The 26,191-nt window shown below is 45.5% G+C and overlaps 4 protein-coding genes, 1 long non-coding RNA gene and 1 pseudogene across 9 annotated transcripts; 3 read left to right on the plus strand and 3 right to left on the minus strand.

The window, feature by feature from the left end:
* The first annotated feature begins 1,250 nt into the window (after positions 1-1,250).
* LOC133889451 (putative pentatricopeptide repeat-containing protein At5g59900) lies at positions 1,251-5,719 on the plus strand. 5 transcript variants are annotated; one of them, XM_062330070.1, is made up of 4 exons: positions 1,251-4,252; positions 4,501-4,610; positions 4,731-5,260; positions 5,371-5,719. In XM_062330070.1, the coding sequence occupies exon 1, from the start codon at positions 1,347-1,349 to the stop codon at positions 4,059-4,061; it is 2,715 nt and encodes a 904-aa protein (XP_062186054.1). In that variant the 5' UTR covers positions 1,251-1,346; the 3' UTR covers positions 4,062-4,252; positions 4,501-4,610; positions 4,731-5,260; positions 5,371-5,719. The 5 variants fall into 5 exon arrangements, with proteins under 5 accessions (XP_062186054.1, XP_062186114.1, XP_062186011.1 ...); XM_062330130.1 differs by having other exon boundaries at positions 5,392-5,719; XM_062330027.1 differs by having other exon boundaries at positions 4,731-4,937; positions 5,047-5,719.
* A 657-nt stretch (positions 5,720-6,376) lies between these two features.
* LOC133890018 (histone H2B.1) lies at positions 6,377-7,233 on the plus strand. The gene has a single exon (XM_062330485.1). It carries the CDS (start codon positions 6,453-6,455, stop codon positions 6,909-6,911), a length of 459 nt encoding a protein of 152 aa, XP_062186469.1. The 5' UTR covers positions 6,377-6,452; the 3' UTR covers positions 6,912-7,233.
* A 1,001-nt stretch (positions 7,234-8,234) lies between these two features.
* On the plus strand, positions 8,235-10,700 carry LOC133890109 (uncharacterized). Its single transcript, XR_009904025.1, has 3 exons — positions 8,235-8,851; positions 10,447-10,494; positions 10,629-10,700. It is a non-coding gene; the product is annotated as an uncharacterized LOC133890109 (long non-coding RNA).
* LOC133889270 (probable LRR receptor-like serine/threonine-protein kinase At3g47570) lies at positions 8,987-20,796 on the minus strand. Its single transcript, XM_062329815.1, has 3 exons — positions 19,907-20,796; positions 10,937-13,014; positions 8,987-10,838 (listed from the first exon to the last, which is right to left on the minus strand). Exons 1-3 carry the CDS (start codon positions 20,611-20,613, stop codon positions 10,438-10,440), a joined length of 3,186 nt encoding a protein of 1,061 aa, XP_062185799.1. The 5' UTR covers positions 20,614-20,796; the 3' UTR covers positions 8,987-10,437.
* Positions 13,043-14,866, minus strand: LOC133889797 (uncharacterized). Its single transcript, XM_062330309.1, has 2 exons — positions 13,635-14,866; positions 13,043-13,487 (listed from the first exon to the last, which is right to left on the minus strand). Exons 1-2 carry the CDS (start codon positions 14,821-14,823, stop codon positions 13,054-13,056), a joined length of 1,623 nt encoding a protein of 540 aa, XP_062186293.1. The 5' UTR covers positions 14,824-14,866; the 3' UTR covers positions 13,043-13,053.
* Positions 20,797-21,905: 1,109 nt separating the features above from the next.
* Positions 21,906-22,411, minus strand: LOC133889922 (putative 4-hydroxy-4-methyl-2-oxoglutarate aldolase 2; annotated as a pseudogene).
* Positions 22,412-26,191: the final 3,780 nt, after the last annotated feature.

Raw genomic sequence — 26,191 nt, forward strand, 5'->3', positions numbered from 1 at the left:
AATCTATCTAAATTCTTGGTGCATTCATTTCTACTAGCTAACGATCCATCCCGCCTAAGTCCTCCTCGTATTAATCTCGCGTACGAGGTAGTTCCAAGACCAGCCCCCAGCCGAATCTCAAAGGGGTCCCTCAGGATCCCTGCTCGCGGTGTTCATCCACCGACAACTGCTGCTATAATGTTTTCAGTTTTAGTACCTTGCTACAATACCGTGCTACAGTGTTTGAAGTTATGATTCTGTTTATTCTCTCATATTTTATTATTTCATCTGTAGCTTCACCGTGATGAAATTAGAGGATTTCTATTCGACGCGGGGAAGAGGCTCGGGAGGAGCGGAGGCAGTGTGTGAGAAGGGTTCACCTGTCAGCGCTGAATAGAGCGAGTAGAGAAAAGGACAGGACAGGATATAAAGATAGATCATACAAAAGAAAGCAATACATACTTTTTAAGTGGTAGATAGATAGATTAAGCAGTAGAGATAGAAATTTCGTTCGGAACGCAAACGATTTTTTTTTACACCTCTCGACTGAGTACAAATGTAGTATTTGTTCGAACAAACATACACACAATAACAACACACACTACCCTACACACCCAACACAAACACACAGACCTACATCTATACGAAGCAAAGCGTCCTCCTAGGAATCGACGAAACCAACTGGTTCCGTAGGTGACGGGCACGTCACGATCCCCTTATAGCTTCACGCACGAGAGGCAGATCTGGAAATAAACGAAAAAATACAGTGCAAACTCGCGTCGAGCAACGCTCGAACGCGTGCTGGCTCGGGCGCACGTGCCGTCCTTGCCAACCGAGCCGACGCTCGGAATGCAAACGAATTATTGACATGCCTGTTTGTCACGCTGTACTCGATTCACCATCTAACGGCCAGCCGCGATTCATTTAGGTAGTGTTTAGTTCATGGGATGGGGTGGGACGGAGCGGATCCATTCTGTTTTTGAGCTGTTTGGTTGGAGTTCAGTGGGATGAGATGGTTCTGAATCAGAGAATATTCTTCAAAGATTTGGGACGAATCCGTTCCAGAAAAAAGACTGAACGCAGCCATCCCACTTGGGACGGGTCACTGACGGTGGACCCGAAATCTAAAATGGAGTCGTTCCATCCCACCCACCAAATAAACATCTGATTTCGGACCATCCCATCCCATCCCTAAATACATGAATAGAATCGTCCCAACTCACCTCACTCTCCAACCAAACACTACCTTACTCATAACCTGCTCACTCACAAACTCTGCTCCAACAGTAAGCCATAGCTCGCCTCGCCCCCACCCCGACGCATCCGGCGGCCGGCGCGTACTACGGCGATCCCCTGCTCCACCCCCGATGCCTCGTCTTCCGCCATACCGGCACATTTCCGGCGACCCTACCGCCGACTCCGGCATGGTTAAACTCCTCGCCGACATCGTCCACCACACTTCGCCGTTTACCTGGCCGTCCGCCCTCACCGCGCCGCTGCTCCGCAGCCGCCTCGCGCCCGCGCACGTCGCCTCCCTCCTCCTCCTCCCCGCCTCTCTCCGCCGCCCCGACCTCTCCCGCCGCTTCCTCCTCCTCCTGCCTCCCCACCTCGTCTCCCCGGTCTCCCTCTCCCTCCTCGCCCTCTCCTTCCTCTCCTCCTCGCCCTCACCCTCGTCTTCGGCGTCCTCCCCGCATGCCGCCTCCCTCCTCCTCTCCCTCGCGTCTTCCACTCCGTCCGCGTCCTCCTCATTTTCGTCACTCTCACAAGCTAACTCCCTGGCCACCTTCCCACCTGGCGCCGCCGCCGCCGCCGCCACGCTTCTTGCGTCCTCGTACCTCCGACTCCGCCGCGCCCGCGACGCCGCCGCCGTCCTCCGCCTGTCCCTTTCGTCTGGCATTACTATAAAGCAATATACTGCTTCGCAGATATTGTTCTCTCTTGTCAACATTCGGCAGTTTGCTCTTGCCCGCGACCTGTTCGATGAAATGCTCAAGTCCGATGTTCGCCTGGACGAGTACGTTTACACTGCTGGAATTCGGGCCTACTGCGAGATGAGAAATTTGGATGGTGCAAGGGGGCTGGTGGCGAGGATGGTAAGTGAGGGCGTCAAGAACAGTGCCGTGCCGTACAATGTATTGATGTACGGCCTCTGCAAGAATAATCGTGCTCATGAGGCAGTGGAGGTGAAGAACGGCATGGTGGCGAGAGGAGTTACGGTTGATGAAGTGACCTACCGGACTTTAGTTTATGGGTTTTGTCGCATTGAGGAACTTGAAATGGCATTGGAAATGACAAATGACATGCTTAGGCTGGGATTTGTGCCATCAGAAGCCAGTTGCTCATTTATGCTTGATGTGCTACGGAAGAAGGGGCTTGTTGAGGAGGCTTTCAGTTTAGCCTGTCAATTAGGTGAGTTGGGAATGGTTCCAAACCTGTTTGCGTGTAATGCATTGATTGATAAACTGTGCAAGGATGGACGATTTGGTGAGGCAGAAAGGCTCTTCACAGGGATGACAAACAGGGGTCTAGAGCCAAATGAGGTGACTTATGCTATATTGATACATTCGTTGTGCAAGAGGGGGATGATGGATGATGCCCTTTGCATGTTTAATAGGATGAGGGAGAAGGAAGTCGGAGTGACAGTTTATCCATACAATTCTTTAATTAATGGTTACTGCCAACAAGATGATTTTGACCGGGCGAGTGGCTTTCTGAGTGAGATGGTTGAGAAGGGATTGACACCGAGTGCAGCATCATATTCTCCCTTCATAGCTGGTTTATGTCGGAAAGGGGATCTGTCCGGTGCTATGGAACTACATAGGGAGATGACCAGGAATGGTGTTGCAGGGAATATTTATACGTTTACAGCGCTTATCAATGGTTTCTGCAAGGATAGAAATATGGATGAAGCTGCTAGGTTGTTTGATAAGATGATTGACAGCTCCCTAGTACCAAACGAAGTAACTTTTAATGTCATGATAGAAGGGTATTGCCGGGTAGGCAATATTACGAAGGCATTCCAGTTATATGATCAAATGATGGATAGGTGCCTAACACCTGATAATTACACTTACAGGTCCTTGATAAGTGTACTTTGCTTGATGATTGGCGCCTTGAAAGCAAAGGAATTTGTTGATGATCTAGAAAATAACTGTGCTGTGCTAAACAATTTTAGCCTAACAGCACTTCTACATGGATTCTGCAAAGAAGGAAGGTTAACTGAAACATACCATGTTTGGAATGAGATGGCAGTGCGGGGAGTCAAGCTTGATCTTATAAGCTTTACTGTAGTTGTATATGCAGCTCTAAAACAGCATGATAAGGAAAAATTATGCTTGTTACTTGGGGAGATGAAAGAAAAAGGTGTCAAGCCAGATAATGTGTTCCATACATGCATGATTGATGTGCACTCAAAGGAAGGAAATATGGTTCAGGCTTTAAATTGCTGGGATAAGATGATTGCTGATGGTTGCGCTCCAAATGCTGTCACATATACAGTTTTAATAAATAACCTTTGCAAGTCAGGATATTTGAGCAGCGCAGAGATCCTCTGTAAAGAAATGTTAGCTGGACGCCTTCTTCCTAATAGCTTCACTTATAACTGCTTTCTCGATTATCATGCAACTGAAGGAGAGCTGGAAAAGGCTAAAGTTCTACATTCAGCCATGCTTGACGGCGGTTTAGCTAACGTAGTGACATTTAACACATTGATCAAAGGGTTCTGTAAGGTTGGGCAGATCCAAGGGGCAATTGACATTATCCACAAGATTACCGACAGTGGTTTTGTTCCTGATTGCATCAGCTATTCTACAATAATACATGAGCTCTTGAAGAAGGGTGATACAAATAAAGCGTTTGAGCTTTGGAGTGAAATGGTATCCAAGGGCTTGAAGCTTGATGTTATAGCATACAATATTTTGATACGCTGGTGCAATATTCATGGTGAATTTAGCAAAGGTTTAGCAGTATACAGTGATATGGTCAAGAGTGGGGTGGAACCAAACTGGGACACTTATAGAGCTCTTTTCGTAGGAGCTTCTCTGATGACCAAGAAGGGAGAAGCTTTACCACTGACCACCTGATGTTAGGGCAACAATTTTCATGTTCTCATCTACTAGCATAGGCTGATTCCTTGCATCATGGCTGGGGTGCCAGATGCCAAGACCAATCATTCCCTGAGCTGTTGCTTCATACACTAGTGGGCATAATATACAAGGGCTTTCAACTTTTTCCATGTTTGAGCTGATGGATTCATGGATTCCAGTCTTTTCAGGTAAGCAATCTGAGATAACTAGTTTTTTATCAACATGGTTGCAAATTCCTTCGCTAAGTCTTGTACTTCCTTTATAATTTGGGTACATATATTGTAATTTGACAATATTACTACAGTCCTTACTGTAATTGGTGTTTGAGGAATTGTATTTTGCTGTTTCATTTTGGCCGACTTTTGATGTCTTCTTTGTTATTATTAACATAGCTGGCTTTTGATATTGTTTTCTTTTCTCTCATCTTGTGTAACAGGTATTTAGCCTGCTTGCAAAAATAGGTTGATTAGGCCAAACTTCGTCTCACTCAAATCTCAGTTGCTGTCTGTAACTGCAAGGGTGAAATGAGGAAGTCCACAATTAAAGGTTTAATACTTACAATTTGGAGTTTATATTCTCAACATTTTTCTACTAAATTTTAAGATATAATATAATGTTATTTTGGTCAACACGGCAACACCTCATACCATTTAAACATTGCAACAGTGATAGGGTGTGATTGAGGACCTGAGCATATCAGGAAAAATACCAGGTGCTTGGAATCTTTTATTGTTCTTGAATCTTGCTGAAACTGATCATGAGTTTTCATGCTTCAACGCAATACTGCCATCGGATAATATATCCCATGCTATGCTATTCCTCGTCTAAGCTCAACAAGCATAACAATGGTCTCTTCAGTATCTGCATAGCATGGTATATCACTATATCTTCTCCATTTACGATTGTCAGTGCAATTTAGTCATCTAAACAAGCTAGTATGTTATCTACTGGGGACAAGAAAACTGAGCGTGCATTGTGACAGGACTACGATGTTCATCGAATAGATCTTGGTCCATGTTGTTCATCGAATAGTACATCATGCCATGCAACAGTGACCACGCTAATTTCTACTCATTGATATGGTCACTTCAAGGAAATGCACAGGCATCAAACTTCTAGATTCCCTGTTTATTTGTTTCTTCACTTGGAAAGCAAGTTTTCTTGTTTGTTGCAAGTCACAACTTGCAATAACACAGGTGACACTTGCAGCACCATTTTGAATTTTGCTTTGTGTTTGTTTTCAACAGTTACTTTCACTTTCAATATATACCTCAATCTGACCAAACAATTTTCATCTGTTGCTTAGTTTCATGAATTCTGCTCGCAGTGATAATGGACTCCTTTATCTGTCCATGGTGGATGTTCCAGCAGGTATCTGACATCGTCTGGGCAAAATTTGCTTGACGAGTTGCTCATAATCCTTATAGAGTTTACAAAAATTATACCTGCTGTTAGTTTGTCGTACAACAGATTCCAGATTCATTGTTTGTACAGATTGTTGTTGTACCAAGTAGGAGCAATCTGATGCCCTGATCGTTCTGTAATATGTACTGTATATGCTTTAACCCTCAGAGCCATCAAACGAGCCAATAGATTTTCTTTATAACAGTATATAAACAGTACAGAGCAATTAGTCAATTTTCTTTGGGAACCAACCAATGTTTCGGTAATCAGCTGTCCAGGACTGCGCTCATGATATATTTTCATGGAAGTGCTATTGACAATGTCCGATCTGTTTATACATCAAGAATGAGTGAGTGAGTGACAAACGGATCGACCAAGCCCTTAAGCCCAAAAGATGCACCTGATAGCAACAAATCGGTTTGATCCCAAAAGTTTGGTAGCGTTTCGCTTTTTATTCAATACCGCATATCGCACTATGTGCACTGTATGATGTAGAGATCGAAAACTTGTTTTTCATTATAAAAAAAAATTCAATATTGCATAAAATATGGGCAGCTAATTTGATTGCCCGTACTAACGTTTAGGTTTACCTGTGGCTAATGTGCCACAATTGTTTACTTTAACTGACTAGTGGGCCCAAGGCAAGTCATCCCTATCGCTAGATGTTGGCACCGACACAAGGGCCGGGCGGGGGCCTACGCCAAAACCAACCGCCAAAAAGAAGGCCGTCCCCACCTCTGCGCCTCGCCCACACTGTGACCACGTCAGCGATCCGCGTCGAATCCCATCGCAGCCGTCCACTTGAAGCAGCACCAACGCCTCACAACCCTCCACGTCAGTGATCCGCGGCTACTACCCTCGCACCAATCAGCGCCCGCCGCTCCTACTCTATAAACACACCGCATCCCTCTGCTCTTCCCTTCACACAGCGATCCAAACCCGACCGAGTGAAACCTCACATCGAGCCCAAGCCGCACCGCACCCATGGCGCCCAAGGCGGAGAAGAAGCCGGCGGCAAAGAAGCCCGCGGAGGAGGAGCCCGCTGCAGAGAAGGCGGAGAAGGCCCCGGCGGGGAAGAAGCCCAAGGCGGAGAAGCGGCTCCCGGCGGGCAAGTCCGCCGGTAAGGAGGGCGGCGACAAGAAAGGGAAGAAGAAGGCGAAGAAGAGCGTGGAGACATACAAGATCTACATCTTCAAGGTGCTGAAGCAGGTGCACCCGGACATCGGGATCTCCTCCAAGGCCATGTCCATCATGAACTCCTTCATCAATGACATCTTCGAGAAGCTCGCCGCGGAGGCCGCCAAGCTTGCTCGCTACAACAAGAAGCCCACCATCACCTCCCGCGAGATCCAGACCTCCGTCCGCCTCGTCCTCCCAGGGGAGCTCGCCAAGCACGCCGTCTCCGAGGGCACCAAGGCCGTCACCAAGTTCACCTCGTCTTAGGTTGCCTCTGGTACTATTAGTAGTGGTTGGGTGGTGTTGGTAGTTGTGGCTTAGTTTATCTGGTAAGTTAGTAGTTGCAGTGAAATGAAATCAATGGTCTGTTTGTAGTTGGGTTGCGATATAAATTATGGTGCTTCTGGAACAATGTCCCCTCATGGATCGGGAATAGTAATGGTGCCCGATCCATTGTTCTCATTTCTGTTATATGATGTTCTTCCTGCGATTGCACTTGTGCTTCGTGGTTAGTTATTGACGTCAAAAAGTATATGACCGAAATCTGGAACATAAGTGAATGTGAAATTTCTGGAGTAATTATGGTTCTTGTTGCATGCTTGTCATTGTCTTTTGTGTTTGTAGGTTCATAATTTACTCTAGGGTAATTTTTCTTGGCTTCTTATATCTCTGAACTGAGTTTGCCTGGAGGGGAGACATTCTTGTCTCTTGCAGCTGTACTGCTTTCTGGGATGCAAGCAGTAAGTTTCTGCATCATTTGCATTCTGGAATCTTTAGAATGTGTAATGGATGTGCTGTTGGAGAAATATGGATGTGCTGTTTGAGTGGTGAAGTAATATGGAGGGAGAATTTTTATAGATGGCAATTCATATGTGGATATGGATGGTGTATTATAGATGGTCTGTTGAGTTGCTATAATAAGCTTTTGTTGACTTGTTAATACGGTATGGCCACTGCTTAGAACTATTGTGGACCTTTTAATTTTGACATCTAAGGTAAAACTGCTTGATGTATTACATTGTTCTGATGCTGTCCGAGAGAAGCATAGCTATGCTGATTGAAATATGCCACATGTGGCTTTGGTTATTCCAGGATAATGCCCCACCAGCATACTTGCTCGTTGCTGTTCTGAATGTTTGCTGTGTGGAAGGCTCCTCTTTCTGTTCATCTCTTCCTATAAGTTACTGGCAATCTACCCTAAGAAACATTAAGCTGGCAACCATGTGGAGTGTCTTGCCCAACCTTCAGATCTGATTGTTTATTTTTGTTGCAACTCTGCAGAGTGATGTCTTTCTTTTGATGTTCTCCTATGGGTTAGCTGGAAATTTAATTGCATGCATCTCCATGCTTGCATATAACACTGGTAATCCAGAACCCCAAAAGTCCTGAATTCATACATATACACAGTGTTACCTGGATACAGACACGGGTGTTGGAATCTGACTCGGATTTAGGTGTTTGATTCGGCAAAGAAAATTTGAACATGTGAAATACAACTCGGAACCTGACATGGATTCGGGATGTCTAATTCAGCAAAAAAAATTTACACACGGGTGTCCAGGTAACACTGCTTCTACTGCTATCATTGAATTCTGTGTGCATTCATAAAAAGTGGTATCTTTTTCATATGAAAGTTTGGCCTTACATGAGTAACAATACACCCTACTGGATAAATTTCTAACTTGGTTTTTTTTAACCTGTGACAGACCCATATGATGCAGTGGGATGAAAGAGAAAAACAACATGCAGCAAACAACTGGTTAGTACCTCTATATTAAAGCAACAAATGCAGAAGACGTAAGTATTACACTTGCAGCATTGGTCTGAACTCTGAAATAAATAGAGAAAAACTATTGTAGACACAGCTCGTCGTGTTACCTACTTCTGGACTTGTAGTGAAATATTAAACCCTATCTTTAGACCTTACATTCTTATGCTTTCAAGAAAGTTCCTGTGCTTGTTGTCCATATTAGCCGTGAGATGGTTGAGGAAGTCACTAAAGCTGCTCTCTTTGTACTTCTGGGGATTTTGCTCATCCACAAGCTCCTTGGCACAGGCGACCTTCTCATGTATTGCAAAACCACGAATGCTACCTACGGATAGCCTTGCTTCTTCAGGATTCAGAATGGCACGGTGAACAACAGTCTTTCCAGTTGTTGCTGTTGCGGTCAGCAACTTCAAGGCCCCGACATCTTGTGACCAAGATGGTAAGGAACCCGTAATCAGAAAGTGGAGTACTCATAGCACCTTCTGATAATTTTTAATGCAGGTATTCCTTGCCCAATCCTAGGCCTTCTAGTATTTTCCTTGCCCAATCCTAGGCCTTCTAGTATTTTCCTTGCCCAATCCTAGGCCTTCTAGTATTTTCCTTGCCCAATCAGTTGCAAAGCCACCCTCTTTGCTTTGACAGCATATTTTCCCATGTCTTCCCTCGTTTCAGTAAACAAAAAGGAGTCATTTCAATTCTTATAAACATGCACAACTAATTTTTGTAGTTCAGGTTTGTAGTAGGAAATTTTGAAAAAGCTGTTTTGCCCTGTGGATGGCCATAATGCTTTAGGAACGCCCTTGACATGCTAATACTATATTTTCGGAGGTCGTTGGATGCAAACTCTTTTGTCTCACTTGATAGTTGGAAGAATTTTGAAGCTGCTTCAACAGCACCATCCATGACAGATTGACTGATCCCATGGGTTATAACATGCCCTTCACTGATGCATGGGTTAGCCCATTCAATGGGTCCAGATGTCAGTGGCTTAAGAATGAAAAAAGTGTGCACCGAGTCTCAGTTTAGGTTACTGTTCACTTCCAATTTTTTCCTCTTCCTATTCCTGAAAGTGTTGATTTATTGAAACCTGGTCAAGTCAGTTGACGATGAAGTATTTTTGTTCAGCATGTTGTCATCTCAGAAGGAAATCAGAATAAAGAATAAATGATTCCGCAAAATGAGGGGAAAAGGTGTCATTTTAATGTAGAGTTCAGTCATGATAGGGAGTTGAATGATTCTGGAGGGTAGAATTTTTGCAGTCGCACTGCTTTGGGAATGCTAATACAAAACTGGGCATCATTTGGATAACTGAATCCCGGAATCTAGAGAATGTGTAAGAAGCTGATTACTTTTTCATACAGTATGGCCACTGTTCTAGTGCTATTGTGGAGCTTCAATTTTTTACCCATGGTTAAATTTCTTCTCGTGTTAAATTTTCTGATGTTATTTTAGAGAAATATAGCTCTGAGAAAATATGCTAACAACCACCTATAGCGTCGATTATCCAAAGATCATGCCCCACCACTTGTTTGCTCATTGCTGTTCTGAATGTCTACTGCATTAATTAGTTCATGGGATCTGGATTAGCGTGGGAGTTCGGAACTTTTCAGCTTTCATAGGGTAGGATTTTGACTCGTACATCTTATTGACAATTCTGTATAAAAAAGGCATACTAACTACTGGTAAAACTCTCTATGTTTGACACATTTACAAAACATCCTTTAGACTTGCATACATTTGATGTAAAGAAATGTAGATTATTGAGAAAGGAAGGATATGATATTGACTCATACATCTTATTGACAATTCTCTAGAAAAGGTGGCACACTCACAACTGGTGACACTCTGGACTGTTGACACATTTACTAAACGCTCTCTATAGTCGTATATTCGATGTAAACAATTGCATGTTGTTAAGAGAAAAATGATAGAACTGCAGCGTTATACACATATCCAGTTATTTATGTTAAGTATCATCTGCAGTCTTCTTGCCCATTTTCAGCTTTACTTCTTAATTGTTACAAATTACTGCAGAGTTGTGTCCACTCCATGTTCCACCATAAGAGATCTGGCAAGATTGAGGTATGAATCTCTGATAGCATGCATTTCAGTGGCCGCATCCCGTATGAGTGTACGCTCCCTAGGTTGTTTCTTTGAGCATGATATTCCGAGAGCAATGACAGAAACCAAACAATTCTCAATTCTACATCTTGTAGTGCTGTTAAAGGCGCCTGTGTGCAGCCACATTGTCATATCGGCTATCTCCCAAATTCTCTCTGGAAGAGCATCTTCTGAAAACTTGTGCAGATCCAAGGAACCTCTGAACGTATCATCTGTTGGGCTCCTTCCTGTAAACATCTCAAGCAACAATATCCCGAGGCTATAAACATCACCGAGAGTTGAGACGGAAGAACCTTCACCATACTCTATATTTGAGCAAAAAAATTGTATTTATTAGCTTGCCATGTTTATAAGCTAGGAATGACATAACGAACAAATACTAAAACACAACAATTTCAGTTACCTGGGGCAACATAACCTATGGAGCCTCTTATTCCAATTGTGCTATTTGAATTCTGCAGTGCTCTACTTGCAGTTTCTGGAAGAATTCTTGATATGCCAAAGTCTCCAACTCGGGCACTCATGTCTTCTGCAAGAAGGATGTTGCTTGGCTTTATATCACAATGAATAATTGGTGGCTCACAATGATTATGAAGATACTCCAAAGCATCCATAATATCGACGGCAATATCTAGCCTTTGTGCTAGGCTGAGAGTATTGCTTAGAGTGGGCATGCCAGATTGTGGATGAAGCCAACCATTTAAGGTACCTTTGGGCATGAACTCAAAAACCAGGGCCTTGAACTCTTGACCTTGGTAATTGATGCTTGAGCAGCATGTGATGATCTTTATGAGACAACGGTGACGCACTCTTCTCAGTGCCTCACATTCAGCCACAAAACTTCTAGTAGATCCAGATTGTTCAAGGTTAAAAACCTTCACAGCAGCAATTATTCCCTGATCTTGAAAAGTGCATTTATATACCGCCCCAAAGCTTCCTTCACCAAGCAAATTAGCTTCTGAAAATCCATTGGTTCCATTTGCTAATGTATGGTAAGAAACTCTTCTATAGTGTTCCTCAATTACTGGTGGTAGGAATGGGTTCTTCTGCCTTCGTTTAAGTTTCTTATAGTTCAGCTGAATGAGGACAATAACAAAAGCTAAGAACAAGAGTGCACCAATTGTTGCCAGAGCTATTGTAAGAGACTTTAACCATCCTTTTCTGTTATTTTTCATGGAATTCGTGTGGCATGGAGCTAAATGAAGCTGAGGTATTCCACCACAAAGCTCATTATTTCCAGTGATTGAAAAGTTAGCCAAATTTCTGAATATTCCCTCTTTTGGCACTTCCCCTTGCAGATTGTTGAAGGACAGATCCAATTCCGATAGTGATGTCAAATTCTGCAGTATCACTGGTATCGGCCCAGACAAATTGTTGTGTGCCAGATACAATTGTTGCAGGTTGCGGATACTACCAATGGTATCCGGAATTGTACCAGACAAGTTATTCATGGACAACTTTAGCTCAGTGAGACCCTTTATATCATTCAGAGATTTAGGTATGCTTCCCTCAAATGAGTTATTGTCCAACCAAAGTACTTGCAGCACGGTGCAGTGCCCAATATTATCAGGTATCTCACCAGACAACTGGTTTCCAGATAAAACAAGGTTGTTTAGGTTTCCCAAGCTACCAACTTCAGATGGAAGGGGTCCCGATAGTGAATTGTGTGATAAGTCTAAGTAAGTAGAAAGGACTGGTAGTTTGAAAATGTCTTTAGGAATTGGACCGTTCAGGCTGTTCATTGACAAATCAAGAGATAACAGATTCTTTAGCTTCGCTATGCTTGCTGGAATCGGTCCCTCCAGGTTGCAATTGTGTGCATCAAGGGTATTCAAGTTTGAGAGATTTCCGATGGATGAAGGTATGAGGCCTGACAAGCAAGTGTTGTACAAATATAGCACAGCCAAATTTCCCAGCTTGCCGATGCTCTCTGGAATCAATCCGGATATGGATGTATCCCCGAAAGTGAGGGCTTGGAGGCCGACCAGATTGCTGATATCTGAGGGGATGCTTCCCGTGATCCCAGTTTGACTCAACAGAAGGTCTTGTAGGGTTGTTGAGAGATTCGCTATTGAACTTGGCAGCTGCCCAGTGAAACCGGCGTTGATACCGATTTCGAAACGTTGGAGCTGGCTACAGTTTGATAGTGAAGTGATGAATTCCCACCCCTCGCGGTCGTCTGCTTCTAGCAAGTTGTCGTACAGGTATAGACGTTGTAGAGCTCGTAATCTACCAAGTGTGCCAGGCACATATCCACTGAGCTTATTTCTAGAGATGTCGAGTACTTGGAGAGTAGTGAGGTTGGAGAGCGAAGAAGGGATGGTTCCGGTGAACTTGTTGCCAGCAAAGCTAAGAAACTGCATGCTGCGGAACCTGCTTCCGATGTCTGCAGGAATGCTTCCATGGAGCATGTTGTATTGAATTAGTAACGTTTCCAAAGAAGACAAGTTGTAGAGTGAGACAGGGGGCTCGCTGGAGAGCCTGTTTTTTTTTTTTTTTTGATAAAAAGCGGAACTTCAATTAAACACAAGTAATTCTACAAAGGTGAAAGTCACCCCAGGAAGAAGATTGCAATGCCTCGAGTACTGGACATTGTTGATCATGAAAGAGATTGTTACACATGAAAGAACAGGATGTCCTGTCAGGTTGATTCCAAGCTTTTCGGGTCAGGCTGTGAGCCATCTTGTTAAGTTCTCTTCGAATCTTTCTAGCTTCGAATAGAATTTCTCTATTGTTGTTAAAGAACTCAGCAAGAATTGGTCGCAAGTTCCAGTGACCCGGCGTTGTAATGATATCGCCTTTGTGCAGGGCTGTCACCAAAGTTTGATTATCTGAAATATAAGTCACTTGGTTGAGGCCTAGAGACTTCACCACTTTTGCTGCAAGACTGACAGCTTGTGCTTCGGCCATCAAAGGTCCATGAGCTTGAAAGATCTGTGCCGTGATGAATATACCTGCAAAAGATGAATTTGGAGCTGTGTTGCGAATGAAAAGTCCCAGACCTGCCTTTCGAGGTTCAGTTATTTGCGTATCTGGGAGGATGGCGGCATCAGCGTAGCACCTTGGACCTGGGAGTAAAGACCTCAAATTACTTTGCATACCTGAAATATTTAGTTGCCTTTGAAGTTGTTGTGGACCTTGTTCCCCCTCCTGTATGTGTTGCACTGATCTGGAGATATCATCTTGATGTGCATTGGCTGCTCCTCCAATCTGAACACGTTGTACTATAACCTGTGCTTCTACATGGTCTTGTACACCATGGGAATGCTTAATGAGTGCAGTGCTGTTCTCTTGCTCCTGTATGCATTGATTATTATGCTGTGTACCTGCAAAAGGGTTAAAAGCTTGGACGGTGGCATTGGTTAAATGGTGAACTTGCTGAACTGTCCAAACTTTCGAATTGAACCTATGATCATTTCTAGCTTTCCAAATGAACCACAGAGTTGTAAAAACTTTATGGATGTGAACTTTATGAACACCAGTTTGAAACAAAAAAATGATAGGAGAATGAATCCCAGTATCATCTTCTGGTAAAACATCAGATCTTAAAGGGGGGTCAGCTGAGAACCAAACAGCTCTTGCAAAAACACAAGTGAAAAACAAGTGATGATCATTTTCTCGAATGCCACACCTTTTACAATTTTCATCTATGTGAGAGGAATATCTTCCAGCTCTCTCACCTGTGGCTATGGCTTGCCTCAATAATCTCCAGGCAAAAGTTTTGACTCTTGGCTGCATTAATCCATCTTTCCAGATCTGATTCAGCAATGTTAGTATAGGAATTGGTAGGGATCTCTCTCCTTGTTGTGGAATGGGCTGAAAATGTTGACCTGCAAGGTGCCTATAAGCCTCCTTGGCTGTGCAAATACCCGATGCCACTGGTTTCCAGCATAGAATGTCCTCACCTTCATGTTGAGAAACTGGAACCTGCAAAATAGATTGAGCAGCTTGTTGCCCAAAGAAGTGAGTAATTTTTTCCTCATCCCACCTTTTAGAATTTGGAAGCCACAAGTCAGAGACAATGTTTGGTATTTGCTCACCCTGAGTGCTTAAGGTTAAGTATGCATGCATGTTATTCCATATAGGACACCAAGGCTGAGACCAAATATTGGAGTTACCTTGCAAAATCTGGTAGAAGCAATTTGAAGTGAGCTCATTTTTGACCTGCATAATGGAAGACCAGAAGACTGATTTTGCCCCATGAGAAGGCGCAGTCCAGAAAGAGTTAAAGGGAAAGTATTTAGCTTTGATGACGGAAGAGAGATGAGGATCTTGGTTGTAAGCAATCATCCAGGCAGATCTAATGATGAGGCTACGGTTGACATGCTCAAGGTTTCTAATACCTAGGCCTCCCCTATTTTTTGGTTGGCAAAGATCAACCCAGGCTCTGTAAGGAATAGGGTTGCTGGACTCTCCTTCTTGCACACCAGACCACCAAAAACGCCTCACAATGGTATTGATCTTGGCCATGAAAGCTTTGGAGAAGAGGACATTGGTCATGTAGTAAATGGGAATGGAGGCAAAGACAGAGTTAATGTAAGTGAGCCTGCCAGCATGAGAGAGTTTATTGGCTTTGACCGTGGTGAGTTTGTTTTTGAACTTTTGATAAATAAACTCATAAGCTTTATTCCTATCTTTGTGAGTTAGAAGCAAAGGGTGACCAAGGTGAAAGGTGGTATGGGAGACCATAGGGACAGGAAAGATGGCCCGGATCGCAGCTTGAGTAGCAGGAGAAACTTTTTTACTGAAAAGAATAGAAGATTTATTCCAGTTGGGAGTCTGACCTGAGAGACTGCAGAAATGGTGGAGAAAATTCCTTATAGCTGCCGCCTCTTGAATATGAGCAGCACCACAGATGATGAGATCGTCTGCAAAAAGCAACGAATGGATTGGGGGACAGTTGGGCCCCAGGGAGATGCCAGTTAGATGATTTTGCTGAAGAGCTTGCTGCAGACAAATAGAAAGATCATTGATAGCAATAACGAACAGGTATGGTGAAAGAGGGCAACCTTGGCGAATGCCTCGATAGGACCTAAAACTCCCATGAGCCTGACCATTGATCATAATAGAAAAAGTGGGAGAGAATATGCAGGCATGTATCAGCTCAATGAAATGACTATGAAATCCTTGACGTTTCAGGGCTTGTAAAATGAAAGGCCATTCAATTCTATCAAAGGCTTTAGCTAGATCAATTTTAAGCATGAAACCTTTTTGGTTCCAATTACTAAGACTAAAGGAATGAGCTATTTCCTGAGCAAGTATAACATTATTAGAAATATGTCTACCTTGGATAAAAGCATGTTGGGAGCTATGAATGTAACCAGGAAGATGGTTTTTAACTCTTTCAGCAAGGGTTTTGACAGTTAATTTATATATGACATTGCAGAGACTAATAGGCCTGTAGTCTTGAGGGATAGCAGGAGTATTTTTCTTAGGAATGAGAACAATTAGAGTGTCATTGAGTGCAGGAGGGAACTGACCCGAATTATAGAACTGTGAGATGAAATTGACCACATCCTTCTTTATCCAGTCCCATGCTGCTCTGTAGAAGGCCACATTATATCCATCTGGACCTGGGGCTGCATCTCTTTTCATTTGTTTGAGCAAGGTGAGAATCTCCTGCTCATCTGGAATAGACAATGTAAAATCATCAGTTATAGTCACATTTGAGTTATTACCTTGCACTTGTAGCTGCTGCAGCTGAACTACATTTAGTTGGGAGGAGAATAAATCAACAAAATATCTCTGGAAGACATGAGCTATCTCCTGAGGTGTGGATGTCATTCTTCCATGCTCATCCAAAATGAAGCTGATTTTATTTTTCCTTGCTCTCTTCAGGATTGCCTGCTGAAAGAAATGAGTATTCCTATCACCATCTGCGGCCCAAGATTTATGCACCCTTTGCCTATGATATTCAGCCTGCTTATCTAGAATGATCTGGTGTTGTGTAAGGAGATCCAATTGCACTTTATGATCTTGTACAGCCGGATGTTTTGCTTGCATCTCTGCTAAAGTGCTCTCTATGTGTGCTAGCTGTTCTTGCAGGGGCTTTTTCTTTTTCCTCCATATCTTAAGGTCAGAGGCTAAATTTCTTGTCTTATTATGAAAGTTCAGAGCATATGAGCGTTGCCAACTTGCAGAGGCTATCTGTTGAAACTCATCCTCCATGAGCCACCAATTTTCAAATCTGAATCTTTTCCTAGGCTTTGGAGCATTGGATTGGAGAACAGCTAAAATAGGGGAGTGATCACTGTAAAGCATGGGAAGATGATACACAGCAGTTGAAGGGAAAATAGAACACCATTCAGCATTACCAAAACAACGATCTAAACGTTCAAAAGTGGGAATAGAATTAAACCTTTTATTACTCCAAGTGTAAGCAGGACCATTGTAACCCAAATCAAAGAAGCCACATTGTTTAACGAAAGAACAGAAAACATTCATACGATTAACATTAGCTTTCCTAGGACCACATTTTTCATTAGCAAACATGATATTGTTGAAGTCACCCATACAAAAGACAGGGGTATCAGGAGCAGACAAAACAAAATGAGACACAGATTGCCAGATCTGCTCATTACTACGGTGGTGAGGGTCACCATACACACAAACTAAGTTAAGGCTCTGAGCATTAGGTTTATATTTACAGGTAGCTAATATCAGGTTCTGACTAGAGTCAACCACCAAAAGGTCCATATCATCCTTCCACATCAACCAAAGGCCCCCAGAATTCCTTTGAGCTGGAACTATGCAACAATCAATGATAGGAAACGAGTTAAGCAACTGAGATTTAGAAATTCTAACCTTTCTAGTTTCAGAAATAAAAGATACCTGCGCATTAGTAGAAGAGATAAGGCGGGCGAGATGTCGCATAGTTGAACTGCTAAGGCTCCCGCCCGAGCCTCGGCAGTTCCAGCTCAATAGACTCATGGCGTCCCCGGCGCCCTTGAGGCCGGCGCCGGAGCCAGATGAGATGCACTGTGAGCTGGGGATTGAGGTGGAGGCACACTATGACTGTGATCTGTACCGTGGGCAGCAGAGTCTTGGCCCATGCTTCGAGCTTGATTAACAGTAGCAGACATCACATTGGTTCTTGAATCGTTTGGTTGGAAACCAGAAAGATGGGCTTGAGTTGCAGCACCATAGGCACCTGTAGAAAGCCTCGCATGAATAGCATCAGCATCTCCCTCGCCAAAGAGAGGCCTCTGGTCCCACCCATTGCGCCTAGGTCGAGGTCTACCTCTATCCCCCTCCAATCTGTCCCACGGCGGGGAACGACGACCAAGAAGGTGAGAGGAGGAGCGATGAGCTGACGGCGATGGGGCTGAAGAAAGGCCCCGCCTGAGATCCGAGCCTGGGCAGTGAAGATCTTTGATAGACCCATCACCCGACGGATTCCTGGCCGAAGACGGAGACTTGAAATGGCGCAGCGGAGGGCGCTCAGAGCCATGGACTGACTGAGATGTACCAGAGACTGAATTGATTTGGTGCGGATTCATATGAGGAGCATGGCCTAAGCAGGAAGAATCAGTATTGGAGTGGTGGGGGGAAGCTTGTCCCGGCAGCACAAGACCTGACAGACGGTTGACATGGCCATCATCTGGAAGTGGGCGAGAAACAATGGGGCCTTGTGTGGGCAAAAGACTCTGGATGGGTAAAGTGCTCTGTATAGTTGTGGCTGCGTTGTTAGGGATAGAAGAAATAACCTGGTGAGGGTAGTACTTAGAGCCTTGTATATTTGTGCTTTGCATGATAGCTTCAGGTGAATGGTGGAAAGGCTGAGAATGTGAGCCTGATATGTGCCCCATGGGATTGCTTCTCCCTGTTTGCAGAGCTGATGCTAATACTGTTTTGTCTTGAAATTTTTCCTTCCTTTTCTGCTTAGAACCTTTCTTGTCACTAGGCATTTCCACTTGTTTGTTTGTGTCCATCTCCATTGTGTGGACAAGGCCATCTACTATCTGATATTGATGGATCCCCTGTTGAACGATTCCCTGATCTCCCTGCTGCACTTGCTCTGTTCTCTGCTCCTTCTGCCGAACTGAATTAATTCTCTGGATTGCTTGTGCTGCTGTTTGAGCTAAGCCTTGTGATCCCTGCACTCTGTTATCTTCATGATTGGCAGAACTTTCTTGATGTAAAGAAAAATGCTTTTGGAATCTTTGCAACAAGATATTAGATGTCTGAATTTCTGGAGTCTTTTTTGCCTCAATAGGTATGTCAGACACTTTGGTCATCCAAGTACCAAATATCACAAAAGGCAAAGGATCTTGTTCCGGGCCCTCTATCTGTTGTTTGAGTAACATTTCATTTCTGGCTGGACAATCCTTGACATTATGAAACAGGGCAGCACAGAAGTTACATATTTTTGTGATTTTTTCATAATGCACATACACTGTTAATATCTCCTCCGATGGTAGCTTCAACAGAACTCTGTCAGTGGCTTTGTCCTTCACCTTTATCTTTGCTCTAGCGGTAATACTTTCTTCATCTCTGATAAGCATAGCTTCGGATGTGGGGTCCAGATCTGAGGGCTGGCCGATTTCTTTTAGCATACGGTGAAGCAGCTCCATTGTTCTGTGAGAGATTGGTACACCAAACAGCTTCACAGAGACATACAAAGTATCAAACTTGTAGGCCGACATTGGTTTTCTGATATCAACCCACTCTATTAACAGAGTTTCTCTACCAATATTCCATGGCTGTCTGGCCCAAGCAAAGTGCATGCTCCGCATATCCTTAAAATGCGCCATGAACAGATTTGGCTTGACCTGAGAAATATCATAATAGCTGTTCCTCCAAGCACGGGCGAGATCTGCTCTAACTGCTTGCAGAGGGATCTTTCGAACCAGACCAAGTGGGTCGGCAACCTTTAGCAGCAAGTTGAAACCTGTCTCTTTTATTGGGACTTCTTTGAGCGGAGCTTCTATGAGCTGCAATTGACGAGGAGCAGAAAGGTTCAATGCTGTGAAGGAGGACGACAGATCTGGTAGAGCGATCCGACAAGAGGATTGAGGAACCGATGCTGGTGGTGGAGTGCTTGCGCTGATGGGAGGGGGTTGATGCGGATCAGGAAGGAGAAGTGGTGGGTCAGAGTGGTTTCCATCGATTCCATCGATGGTGTCTTCCATGGTGGGAGCAAGGATGTCCAGAAATGGGCAAAAGCAAGAGGATTAACGCATGGGGGGGGGGGTGAGAGTAGGTAAAGGGGAGTTGGGTTCTTGGAGAGAATCGCACAGATTCTAGGTGGGATGGAAGATGGAGAGGACAGCGGAGTTACCAAGGGGAGAGGGAAGCGAGGGGACCGGCATTCCGCCTAGCTCTCTCAGAAAACCTACCTCTCTTGTGCTTCAAGGAGAGACCGCTGGAGAGCCTGTTAAAGCCGAGGTGGAGGACCCGGAGGCCTAGGATGCCGTCGAGCTGGTTGTGCGAGAGGCCAAGAGGGATGGTGCCCTCGAGCTGGTTGTGCGAGAGGTTTAGGGTACTCAGTGATGACAAGTTGGATAGTGACGCAGGGATGACACCGGTGAAGTTGTTGTTCTCCAAGTCGAGAAACCTGAGCCGTATCAGTTTGGATCCAAGCTTGGAGGGCACGAGCCCGCGGAGCTGGTTGAATCGGAGGGCCATGATCGTTAAACTAGTGCTTGAGGTCAGGTTGGCGGGGAGCTCACCAGACAAGGCATTGTAGCTCAAATTGAGGGCCTGGAGGCGGCGAAGGCGTCCGATGCTCGCGGGGATTTCCCCGATGAACCCGTTGAAGCTCAGGTCAAGAACCCTCAGGAATGATAGGTTGCCAACGACCGGCGAGAGGATGCCGTTGAGCCCGTGGGACGACAGGCTCAGCGCTACCACTCGCCGGTGCCTGCGCTCGCACGTCACTCCCTCCCAGCTGCAGAACCCGCCGGCGGTGGTACGGTTCCAGGAAGCAAGCGGATTGTCGTCAGAGCCGCCACTGACCGCGGTGGCCTTGAAGGCCAGCAGCGCGGCCTCGTCGTTGGCTTCTGCGGCCACGAGTGTCGAGATGGACATGGGGGCCGATAGCAGCAGCAACAGCAACAAGCTCACCGAGCGCGTTGCCATGCCGGCTGCCGGTTGCTTTGCAGTGGGGTGATGGAAGGGTGGTGATTGATGTTTGGTAAGTACTCCTACATGCCGCTAGCTAGCTAGCTGGTGCTATTCATATTGTAATTGGTGCCGCCGCGTGACATGTACGTGTACAGTAGGTGGTAAGTAGGTCACGTTTACTCTTGATTTGGAAGGCAGTACCCTGCCAGATGTGGAATCAATGCTCACGCGGGTTGACCTTGACCGTGACCGAAAGACTGATGCTTGCAATGATCCGTCAGCTTCACAAACGCTGCAGCGTCTGATTCAAAGATGGATGATATTGCCCATCCCAAGCGCCACTGATTTCCTGACAGCCTGCCTGTGAATAGGCTTGTGCTTCGGCAGCCTGGAGAGCAGACTGACAAAATGGAACGTTCCCTGTTGCTCCAAGCACCACCACATCACCTGCAGTGTCCCTCGCAACGAATCCCCATCCACCCGATCCCAATAGGTATATGAGCAGGAGCCATCCAAGTTAAACTTGCAATGTCATCTGGAGATTCTGGTGATACAGCAGAAGCAAGATTGATGCTTTTGGTGATTTGCAGTGGGGCGATGGATGGTGATTGGTGTTTGATATGTAGGTCACGTTTACTCTTGATTTTGAGGTCAGTACCCTCCCAAAAGAGTTTGGCAACCTGCTCCGGGAGATTCCATTGGCCTTGCTCTGACCGAGCAGACAGACCTGCTCGATGCAATGGGCCCTTCGAGCATTCGAGACGGATGTCTTCCCCGCCTGCTGCTAGCGGCTAGCCCCCTCTCGAGCCCTGCCCCCATCGCCAACCATCACCAACTCCTTCATCAACGAGCAGATCAACTGCTAGGGGATGTAGCAGTAGCAGTAGCAGCAGCAACAGTGAAATGGGAATAACGGTCAGTGTGCTTCGACAGGGATTGTGCCGTAGTGCTCTTGGAACAACGTTTCCTCATCAACTTGGAATAGTAACGGTGCCTATTCTACTAGAATGTGTTATATGATCGTGCATTCTGATTGTGTTGTGCTTGGTAGTTAATTGATGATTGCCATGTGGTTTCCCTAAAAAATAATTGTTATGCGAAAAATCATAGAACTGTTCATGAATTAGAGTGCAATGTGCTCGTTAGTTATTGATTGTTCGAAATGTGAAATTTGTGTACGCAATTTCTACAGTATTTACCGCTGGTATTGCATACAGGTCTTCATCTTACATTTGTATGTTTGCGACTTACACTGAAACAAACAACATAACCACTCCTGTTATTGTGAGAGATACTGCAGGTAAGGTCTATATGGTTAATTCCGACCTTGAGAGAAGAATGCCATCGATATCGACATAGAGTCATTCGCCGTCGCAAATTCCGGTTCCTGCAATGGTCACAGGGACACGCTTCTCATCGACTTTCTTCTTGTTTGACTGCATGGGGTGCGATTCAGTGCTCGGACACTAATGTCACAGCCGTTGATCTCATCGACATCCCTGATGCATCCATTGACCACAATCCTGGCCCAACCATTGTTCTGCGCCATTTGGGCAAGGTTGCCACCCAAAACGGCGCAGCGCATGCTTCCACCACCACAAACAACCAGGACCCTGCCATGACCTTTCTCCTCGAGGAACTCGTGGAGCAGAACATTGTCCTTGAAGATCTTCAATGTCACAACAGGGTTAGCGAAAACATGCCGCCTTCCCTAGATACAGAAGATAGGCTGGAGGGCACGAAGCTCACCATTCATAATCAACTCAGAATTACCATCACATACTTCGGCGGTGGCCAATGGCAAGGCAGCCATATTACCTTCAGTCTTGCTTTTCATCAGAAGAGGGAAAACATCACTGAGCAGAACTAATCAACAGAAAAGGCCATTCCTTGCACAAAAATAACAATAAATTGTCCAATGAAATGCACCTTTATACTTATAAAACTAGAAGGAAGACGGACGACAACCTGAATTATTAAGTCAAATTTTGCCACAGGACACTTAATAATGTGGTCTTTTTACCAGAATACATCAATTTTTTTTTCTTTGCTGCTAGAGACCGTGAAATAGTGGTTATTTGCTAAAGACAAGCTAAGTGTAACATCTCAGTTTTGGCGAAACCGGATTTCAAAATTCTTTCAAACAAATCCTTTCAAAACTTTTCAAACCTTCTCAAAATCTTATATCAAGTCCAAAACTCTTCTTTGAGCTCAATCTCCCCATTCCCTTCCCAAGCTGGCCCATTCTTCTTTCCTTTTTCTTTTTCCTCCACCGGCCGGCCCACTGCTGTCCTTCCGGCCTGGCCCTCTTTTTCTCCCCTTGCTCTGCCTCCTTTTTTTTTTCCTCTGGCCCACCTAGCTCCCTCTCCCTCTCCTTCTACAACGCCAACCCGGCCCGAGCGACCTCCTTCTCCTTCCTCGCGACGTACGCGCGCGTGCGTTGGAGCTCGCCCAGCCGTCGCGCGCAGGTGACCCCCCTCTACCTCACGCCATGCCGCCGTGCCGTCCTCTTTCCCTCCCTCTGCCCTAGCTTGTCACATCCCGACTGTACCATCGGTGAACGCCTCCAACCTCGCTGTGTCGTCCGCTCGCCCCTTGGCCCCCTTTCTCCGCGCCAACACACCCGCACACGCGCGTACGGGGTTGCCAGAGCCGAGTCACTCGGCTACGGCCGCAATTACGCCGCCTGTACCAAGCGCGCCGAGCCGTCCTTGCCGTCGTCCTCTCACCGGCGAGCTCCCGCCCCTTCCCCACTTATAAATAGCCTCGCTCGAGCTCTGCCCTGCTTCACCACGCCCACCCAAGCTCCTTGAGGCAAGCTCCCCTATCTCTCTCCCCCCTCTCTCTCTCTCTCTTCCATCCTCTCCCACTCTCACTACTCTCACTCTCCACTGAGATTACCTCCCCGGTGATCTTCTCGACCGAGCTACCAAACACCACCATTATTGGCCGCCCAGAGCCACACCGAGCACCTCCACCCCTCCCCTCACTTCTCTCTCCCTCCCATGCCCTCACCGAGCTCCACACCGAGCTCACCGAACCGCCGCTATAGCCGCAAGCCGACGACCATCTACGCTACCACCCCAACCCGAGCTACACCCAAAACTGAATCCCCACGCCTGCCTCACTCTCCCGGTGTATTCGCCGTCGAGAACGGCGACCGGGAGAGCCTTTCCGGTGAGGCTTCCGGCGAGCCGCCGCCGTCTCCAAGTCGGCTAGCCGAACCGGCCACGGCGTCGTCTCCCCGCCGTTTCTCTCCCGTCACCCCTCTTGCTCTCACTTAATCCGATAGGCAGGCCCAGCTGGCTAACGCTGTTAGCACGGCTGTCAGTTTCCCCGCCGGGCCGACGTGGGCCACTTCGGCCAACAGGCCGACCCAATCATCAAGCCCAGCGCAGTAGCAGAGCCCAAAATGCATAGTGCTCTTCCTCTTTTTCCAGAAAACCAGATTTTTGGTGGAATATTCTTCCTTTTTCTTTTTTCCTGAATTAATCCATCGATCGACTTCCAAAGCCCATAACTCTTCCGTTTTAAACTCCGATTTCGACGATTCTTCCACTGATATTCTTCTAAATTCAAGCTCTATCTATTCATACCATTTTCATATTTATTTCAAATTTATTTATATTTTATTTGTTTTTAATTGTATGTTTGCTTGGTTGTTTGTCGCGTTTAGAAGCCGGAGAGTTCTTTGAGGAGGAGGAGGGGGTGGTGCCAAGAACCCAGGAGCTCGAGCAGGACCCACTCGAGGACTTCAACGAAGGTAAGTCTCAATCTGTTTCTCTTTGATCATATTGAACCCAGTTTTATCAACATGACCCGTAGCAGCCGTTTTACTGCATGAAGTATTATTAGTTAGCATATTTTAAACTGTTGAACTGGTTATGACCTATTGTAGCTTAGCCAACCTTCTTTTATTTACCCTATATGCTAAATCTTGGTAAACTTAGGATCCCGCCTTAGTACATTTACTTAAGCTCAGGCGATTACCTTGTTATTAGCATGCTTAGGACGATAATCTTTACTGCTACTTCATGCTTAATCATATCTAGCTTTTCAAAGGTGTAAAACTTTGTGTTGGTGTTGTGTGGGTTATAGTTGGGTAAAACCTTGTTGGATGATAATGATAATACCTGAGTTGGGGTTAGAGTTGGGGCAAATCAAGGTTCCTTCGGGAATGCCTAGGGAGTCGGAGCGCTGTCGGTGAGACAGGCTTCGGGAGGAGTGCTGCCCGTGTGGCAGGCTCCATATGGAGATATTTGCCTTGGCTCGTTTAAGGACCGAGTTGATGTGATATCCTACCTAGTCTATACAGTACAACCACTCGACCCTGTATGGGTAGGGCTTAATCTAAATCCTCCAGCTAGTCTACTATCGTCTGGAGGTAGGTGTGCAGCGGGGAACCATGGAGCAGGTGCGGGCGGTGCAGGCTTGGTGACCCAGTTGGAGGCCTAGCTAAAGGTCATGAACCCCTGGTTAGCTCCCGTAGGCGGTTAGTGTGATGATGATGTGGTGGGTAATAGCTTTGTTAAGTCGCGCTTCCACGGAGGTGGAATGTTGTCGAACTCAGCTTGTGGGTAAAGTGTACAACTCTGCAGAGGTAAAACTATTCGAATAGCCATGTCCACGGTCATGGACGAACTACGGTTCGATCACAACAACTAGCATGGGTTGCTTGTGTTCTCCTTGTGAGTGAGTGAGCAAGGTGTGCCCTGTTTTGGAATATAGGTCCAGCCGTGTGCTGTGGTTTGCCGTGGACGGGGTGTCCAACAACAATAAAACTTGGACAACCCCTTTTTATTACTAATGTCATTTTCACAAACCGCTTTATATAAAATGAACCAAGCATGTGTAAAACTTAGCTTTCTGCAAAATTTAACCTTACAGCTTATCATTGTCCTCCATTTATGCATGTATTCGTTCCCCCTGCCGTAGGGCAAAGGTTGAGACTTGTTGAGTACTCTTGTACTCACCCTTGCTTGTACTTTCAGAGAACGATCTGGACTTCACCGAGGCAGACGGTGAGGCAGACGAGTAGGCTTGATCGCGTCCGCACCCGAGTTGCCTGTGGAGTGACGTGTTCTCCATGCTGTCTCTGCTGTGTACTCTGTTGCCATGGACCATTGTAATAATGCACTTGGGTTTAGTGCTGTATGTTTTATTAGGCTGGTAGATTATACTCACCGCCCCTCGAGTTGTATAGCATTGGTAATATCTGTTGTAAGACTCTTATTTACCAACGACTGATCCAGAGACTGGTATAATAATGATTTTAAGCACCGGAGATAACCCGGGGCGCTTCACTGAGCATTAAAATATAGTATTTTGCGATGAGGAGAGAAAAATAACTTGGAATGACTAGAATGCCCTTCTTCAACCTCCATCTCCCTTTGTCCTTACGTTGTGTTAGATTTGCAGAAAAGACGAATGCACTTAGACTTTCGAGTACAGATAGGGGATAGATTTGATGAGGCTTACCATCAGATCTGCCCCTTGTCGGATTGCTAGGCCCCAAGTACATCTAGACTAGATGAATTTGAGCTTTTAGCGTGCTCTGGCGGCGCCAAGGGAAGTCCATCGCTACATCCCCGGC

This window comes from Phragmites australis, chromosome 1 (genome assembly GCF_958298935.1).
Source record: "Phragmites australis chromosome 1, lpPhrAust1.1, whole genome shotgun sequence".
Classification (NCBI taxonomy): Eukaryota; Viridiplantae; Streptophyta; class Magnoliopsida; order Poales; family Poaceae; genus Phragmites; species Phragmites australis.

What these genes read in the sequence shown, in the direction of transcription:
- LOC133889451 (XM_062329990.1), top strand. Translation starts at nt 1,347, where the DNA reads ATGCCTCGTCTTCCGCCATACCGGCACATTTCCGGCGACCCTACCGCC.
- LOC133890018 (XM_062330485.1), top strand. Translation starts at nt 6,453, where the DNA reads ATGGCGCCCAAGGCGGAGAAGAAGCCGGCGGCAAAGAAGCCCGCGGAG.
- LOC133889797 (XM_062330309.1), bottom strand. Translation starts at nt 14,823, where the DNA reads ATGATTGCTTACAACCAAGATCCTCATCTCTCTTCCGTCATCAAAGCT. An exon ending in AAGGCAACTAAATATTTCAG is followed by an intron (nt 13,488 to 13,634) that starts GTATGCAAAGTA and finishes CATCTTTTGCAG; the next exon opens with GTATATTCATCACGGCACAG.
- LOC133889270 (XM_062329815.1), bottom strand. Translation starts at nt 20,613, where the DNA reads ATGGCAACGCGCTCGGTGAGCTTGTTGCTGTTGCTGCTGCTATCGGCC. An exon ending in CTCCACCTCGGCTTTAACAG is followed by an intron (nt 13,015 to 19,906) that starts GCTCTCCAGCGG and finishes AAAAAAAAACAG; the next exon opens with GCTCTCCAGCGAGCCCCCTG. An exon ending in CATAGGTTATGTTGCCCCAG is followed by an intron (nt 10,839 to 10,936) that starts GTAACTGAAATT and finishes GCTCAAATATAG; the next exon opens with AGTATGGTGAAGGTTCTTCC.